This window comes from Rhincodon typus, chromosome 9 (genome assembly GCF_021869965.1).
Source record: "Rhincodon typus isolate 14 chromosome 9, sRhiTyp1.1, whole genome shotgun sequence".
NCBI lineage: Eukaryota > Metazoa > Chordata > Chondrichthyes > Orectolobiformes > Rhincodontidae > Rhincodon > Rhincodon typus.
Genome location: NC_063340.1, coordinates 92,364,556 through 92,371,057, shown reverse-complemented (window position 1 = coordinate 92,371,057; position 6,502 = coordinate 92,364,556). Strand labels below are relative to the sequence as shown.

At 41.7% G+C, this 6,502-nt stretch overlaps 1 protein-coding gene across 1 annotated transcript in view; it reads right to left on the bottom strand.

The window, feature by feature from the left end:
- Positions 1-1,266: 1,266 nt before the first annotated feature.
- Positions 1,267-6,502, bottom strand: part of LOC109911570 (EMILIN-1) — a 222,519-nt gene continuing 217,283 nt past the window's right edge. Inside the window, exons 4-6 of the mRNA XM_048601405.1 lie at positions 2,776-2,820; positions 2,189-2,323; positions 1,267-2,100 (exon numbers count right to left, since the gene is read on the bottom strand). Coding sequence (XP_048457362.1) covers positions 1,772-2,100; positions 2,189-2,323; positions 2,776-2,820 — 509 coding nt within the window. The 3' untranslated portion in view covers positions 1,267-1,771. The remainder of the gene's footprint in view (positions 2,101-2,188; positions 2,324-2,775; positions 2,821-6,502) is intronic.

Here is a 6,502-nt window from a genome sequence, read left to right as displayed (position 1 = left end):
GTATATTTAAGGTTGAGGGATAGGTAGATAGATTCTTGATCAGGAGACGTGAACAGTGTCATATTAGCCATGATCCTACTGAATGGTGAAGTAGGTTCGAGGGTTGAAAGGTTTACTCCTGTTCCTGTTTATTATGGTCTTATATGGGCCCCAAGAGTAAAACCCTCTGGCGCCCCACTAGTTACAGATTGCCAACTAGAAAAAGACCCATTTACTTTGAGTCTCTGTTTTCTGTTGCTTAGCCAATCCTCTACCCAAGCAATTATATTTCTTCCAAACCTGTGTGATCTTATCTTGTGTGTTAACCCTTTATGTGGCACCTTAGCAATGCCTTCTTATAGTCTAATTATACTATATCTACACCATCCCCATTGTCCACTTTGCTTGTTAAGTCTTCAAAGAGCTCTAGCAAACATGATTTACCCTTCATAAAACCATGCTGACTCTGGTGGATTAGATTTTGACTTTCAAATGTCCCATTACTACTTCCTTAATAATGTATTCCAACAATTTCCTAATGACAGACATTAAACTAACTGGTGTATAGTTTCCTACTTTTGTGCTGTCCCCCTTTTTGTGTAAAGATGTTATATTAGCACTTTCCAGTCCCCTGGAACCTTTCCAGAATACAGGGAATCTTCAAATATTATAACCAATGGATTCCTTATCTTTTCTGCCACTTCCTTTCTGACCCTAGGTTGTAGGCCATTAGGCCCTGGGGACTTGTCTGCCTTCAATACCAATAGTTTGCTCACTACTTATTTTTCCCTAGTGGTGGTGATTAGTTTTAAGTTCCTCCTTTTCAATAATCTCTGCATTACTGTTGGATAGTTTCAGTGTCTTCCACCTTGAAAACTGAGGCAAAATATTGATTTAGTGTCTCTGCCATTTCTATGTTCCCCATGACCAATTCTTTAGTCTCATCCTCTAAGAGACCAATATTCACTTTAGTGCACTGTTCCTTTTTAGACACTAACAAACCTTATAACTCTTCTTATATCCCAATGCTAAACCTTACCAGCACTGATACATCCAACTCATACAGAATACTTTACTAGTTGCAATAGACCTCACTTAAAGCACATCTTTCCCTCACGCACCGAATTTCCATATGCACTTAAATCACCACTTACCAGATCTAAGTCTCACATTGTGTCTCTATGTCTCCTGCCTACACCCTCACAGAGGAGGGAGAATGGTGGAAGTGTTTGAAATCAATAAAGGCTCCAAACAACTTTGGTTGGATACAATGAGACAATACCAGCATTAAAAAAGTGAACTTTTTATTAATAAACAATCACCTGTGAACTGACAGTTTTCACAAGAAACTGAGTTCCTTGGATTCTTCTCCATATTTCAGACACCAAACTTCCTCAGCGATCTGCCGGATCCTGGACATTGGGTCAAGTCTTTGGCTAAATGTGTGTCTTTTTTAAAAAGGTAAAATAGGGGTGGGAGGTCAGAATTTGAAAGCCTTGGTTTTTGAGCTCCCTCCTGCAACATCAGTTGGTCCCAGAAACTGTTGCATACCTTACATTATATTAAATACTTCAGCTGCAGTGTGGAGCAAAAACAGAAATTGCTGGAGAGACTCAGCAGATCTTGCAGCATCTGTGGAGAGAAAGCAGAGTTAACGTTTTGGGTCCAGTGACCCTTCTTCAGCAGTGTGGAGATTGGTCTCTCGATCTTGTAGTTGGTATGAAAGAGCTCTGAATATATTTCTGTTTAAATACTGCCCTCAAGACAGGGTAATCCCCAGGAGGACCATTCATCAAATATCCTCATCATCATACAAAAGAACCCCATTAAAAACAGTCAGTGGTTCATCTGAATGGGCCAATCTGCCTGTAACAAGATCAATACAGACAGTGTCACCTTGGCGGAGTGGTAAGATGATGTTGAAAATTCCCAGGGATGCTGAGATAGGTTGGTTTCCCAGCACGGGCCTGTTCTCCAGCCCTTCGGGTTGGAAACCCCCTGAGTCAATCCTTGCCAGTCCTATGTTAGACTTTGCGAGAACTGCTTCAATCCTCTGGTTGCGATGTCCAGTTAAAATGGCACTAATGAAATAACGACCATCATATGGGACGGTAAAGATACCTGAAAACAACAGGAGAGAGTGCTTTCAAGGTTAAAGGGGAGGATCAAAAGATTTGACAGTGGTTAAAGTAGGGACCCCAGGTCTCACCTGTGTTTGGATTGTAATGGTTTCCATCATTCACCAACACCTTGTCAAACAGGATTGTCCCAGGATTGAGTTGAGGGGTGGTGAGAGCCGCCGAGAATGAAATCCGCTCAATGAAGGCATCTTCACCAGCAGGACCTGAGAGAATTACAATGCATCAGAATTCAAAATACAGGGAGTACAGTCAACCACTCCAGAAAGGAAGGGTAGAATACTGGATAGCACAGAATCAGAGACACTGACACGACATCTGAAAGAATTGTTTTTTGGTGAGTAAATGCCACTGAAGGTCCTGCCAAGAACACCTAGATATTTTTCAATCAACCTGTTCAGGCATGTTATGTCGCACCTCTGGGTGTGACTTGAAACCAGGCCTCCTGGCTCAGAGATAGGGACACTAATATAGTGCCATAAGAGCTCTGAGCAAGGACATCTTCTATTACTTGGCTGATGATTGGACCAGAAATGGGGAAATTGGCTATGACATCAACCCTGGTATGACAGGTTATAGCCAGGAATGGAGATGGAGGAGCATAGAAGTCAATACTGTGGAAGAGCACAGAAAACTGGTCGTAATGGGCATGCCCTACCTTGTGGTCCAGGTGGTCCAGGCAGTCCAGGGGGTCCTTCAATTCCTAGAAAAGACAATACAATGAAGAACCAGATTTAGACTCTTCTCACTTCTTTCATCAATAAGACAAGGAGATAAGCTAACCAGTCACCCACAAATCACTCTAGAGACCAACCTAACCATGTTTGATCCACTATCCCATGAATAGCCATTGTTAGGTGCCTCCTTGAGAAAGTCTAGCTGTCTCCTTTTGTTTCCCTAACTATTATCCAATTTTCCAATGTCACCCTTCCCCACAATCATGGTAACTGTCCCTTTCGCTCCTCCAATGTCACCTGATCTTCAACGCAACCTTCCACTGCCATCTATCCCCTCCAAGCACTGACATTACCACTCTACCTCCCTCTTTGTAGGCTGTCACAGCTTTTCCACCTTTTGAAAGATTTATCATTTATCTGGAAGACACAGTCAGAGCAACGTTTAATGGAGGAACAGGAAGAGGTCATTTAGGCCCTTCAGCCTGTTCTGCTGTTAAATGAGATCATGCTTAATCTGCGAACAGCTCCACGTATTCTTAATAATAATGGCTAAGAAACTATTTCCAGCATCAGGTTTAAAATAACAATCTAGCATCAATTTTGATTTCAGTTCAAACTTTTACTACTCGTTCTGTGGAGAAATCTTTCATAATTTCACTCCTGAAAAGTCTGCCTCTGACATTCTGACAATGGTGCTTTGACTTACAAAGCAACAGAAATTATTTTTCCAATTTACCCTATTTGCTGCTTTTAGTATATCGAAAGGTTCAATCAAATCACTGTTTAACTTTCTAAATTCCAGTGATTACAATGCTATTTTTAAGTTGGAAGTGATGGATTCTTGTTGGGCAGGGAATCAAAGGGTAGCTGGGGGTGAATGTGATAGAGTTAGACATAATCAGATCACAGTTATGAACACAATCATAATCAATGCATGCTAGAATTTCAAAATCAGTTGGAGGGAGAGAAACTGAAATCCCACACTAGTGTTCTGGAGTTAAATAAAGGTAGTTACATTGGCATGAGGACAGATTTGGCCCTAGTGGACTAGGCAGAGAAATTGAAAGATAGGACCTAGTAAGAACAGTGGCAGATATTTAAGGAGATACTTAATTTCTCCAAACTAAAATATATTCCAGAAAGGAAGAAAGATTGTAAGATGGGGAAAGAACATGCATGGCTAATCAAGGAAGTTAAAAAATAGCATAAAGACAAAACTAAGGCATATCATATAGCAAAGGTGACTGGCAGGCTGAAAGATTGGAAACTTTTAAAGAACCACAAAGGGTTACTAAAAATGTAATAAAAAGAGCAAAGATAAATTATGAAAGACTACAGCAAAATATAAAATCTGATAGCAAAAGCTTCTATAAGTATGTAGAAAGGAAGAGAGTGGCTAAGGTGAATAAAAACTGAAAGAACTGAGGATGTTGTAAATCAGGAACAGAAACAGAACTTGCTGGAAAATCTCAACAGGCCTGGCAACATCTGTGAAGAAAAATATCAGAGTTAGCATTTTGGGTCCGGTGACCCTTCCTCAGAACCGGTCACCGGACCCGAAACGTTAACTCTGATTTTTTTCTTCACAGATGCTGCCAGACCTGCTGAGCTTTTCCAGCAACTTTTGTTTTTGTAGCTAAAGTGAATGTTGGTCACTTGGAAGATGAGACTGGGGAGTTAGTCGTGGGGAACACAGAATTTATTTTTAAAAATTCAGTCATGTATCCATATCACAAAGCCAGCATCTATTGCCTAGAGGGCAGTTAAGTCACAACCTCATTGCTGTCGGTCTGGAGTCACATGTCGGTAAGACAAGGATGATAGATTTCCTTCCTAAAGGGCATTAGTGAACCAGATGGGTTTTTCCCAACAATCAGAAATGGTTTCACTGTCATCATTAAACTCTTAATTCCAGATTTTTAAAAAAAATTAATTCAAATTGCATCATCTGCAATGGCAGGAATTCAAGCCACACAGAATGTTACCTGGGCCTCTGAATTAATAGTCTAGCGCTAATGCCAAGATTATCCCCAATAAATGACAGAGACACTAAATCAATTTTTTGATAGACAACATGAGTACCGTCCCAACAGTAACAGGAAATGCAGAGGTTATAGTAAAGGAAGAAGTTAGAACAATTATCATCACTGGAGAAAAAGTACTGAGCAAACTACTGGGATTGAAGACAAGTCCCCAGGATCTGATGGCTTACATCCTAGGGTCTTAAAGGAAGTGGCAGTAGAATCAGTATATCCATTGATTATAATATTCCAAAAGGGGCCTTTTGGTGACTGTACCACAGAGGTCCATGTTGGAACCGCAACTATTTATGTTATACATTAATGATCTGGATGAGGGAACTGAGGGCATTGTTGCTAAATTTACAGATGATGCAAAGATAGGTGAGCAGGTAGTGTTGAGGAAATGGGAAGGCTGCAGAGATGGGCTCAGAGGGTGGGCAAAGAAGTGGCAGGTAGAATACATTGTGGGTAAGTCTGAGATCATGCACTTTGAAAGGAAGAATAGAGACGTGGACTTTTTTCTAAATAGGGAAAGGCTTCAGAAATCTGAAGCGCAAAGTGACTTGGGAATCCTCAAGGATTCTCTTAAGGTTAACATGCAGGTTCAGTCAGCATTTAGAAAGGCAAATGCAATGTTAGCACTCATTTCAAGAGGGCTAGAATACAAGAGCAAGGATATACTGCTGAGGTTGTACAAGGCTCTGGTCAGATCGCATTTGGAATACTGTGAGCAGTTTTGGGCCCTGTATCGAAGGAAAGATATGCTGGTGTTGGAGGAGGGGTTCCAGAGGAGGTTTACAAGAATGATCTCAGAGATAAAGGACTTGTTATGTATGGAACAGTTGAGGACTCTGGGTCGGTACTCAATGGAATTTAGATGGATGAGGAGGAGATCTGATTGAAACTTAGAACACCGAGGGACATGGATAGAATGGATGTGGATATATTTCCATTAGTTGGAGAAGCTAGGACCCAAGGGCACAGTCTCAGAGTGAAAGGACGATCCTTTAAACTGAGATGAGGAGGAATGGCTTCAGCCAGAGGGTGGTGAATCTGTGGAACTCATTGCTGCAGAAGGCTGTGCAGGCCAATTCACTGAGTGTATTTAAGACAGAGATAGATAGGCTGTTGATTAGTAAGGGAATGAAGGGTTATGGGGACAAAGCAGAAGACTTGGGTTGAGAAACATATCAGCCATGACCAAATGGCATAGCAGACCTGATGAGCCAAATTGCCAAAATCTGCTCCCATGCCTTGTGGTCACAGAGTCACAGAGGTTCACAGCATGGAAACATGTCCTTCGGCCCAAATTGTCCATGCCCCAAGTGTTCACAATTAATCTAGACCCATTTGCCTGAGTTTGGTCCAGATCACCCCATATCTAGTCCATCCATGTAACTGTCCAAATGTTTCTTAAATGACAAAATTGTACTCTCATCCACCACTACCCCTGGCAGCCCATTTCAGACACTAACCACACTCTGTGTGAACAAATTGCCCCTCTGGACGCTTTTGTATCTACCCCCCTTTCACCTTAAACCTATGACAGAGGGTGCTGCTGAGAAGCAACTGAGGAGGATTCTGGGAGGAGTCGTCTCAGTCACTGTGACCATAGAACATAGAACATAGAACATTACAGTGCAGTACAGGCCCTTCGGCCCTCGATGTTGCGCCGACCTGTGAAACC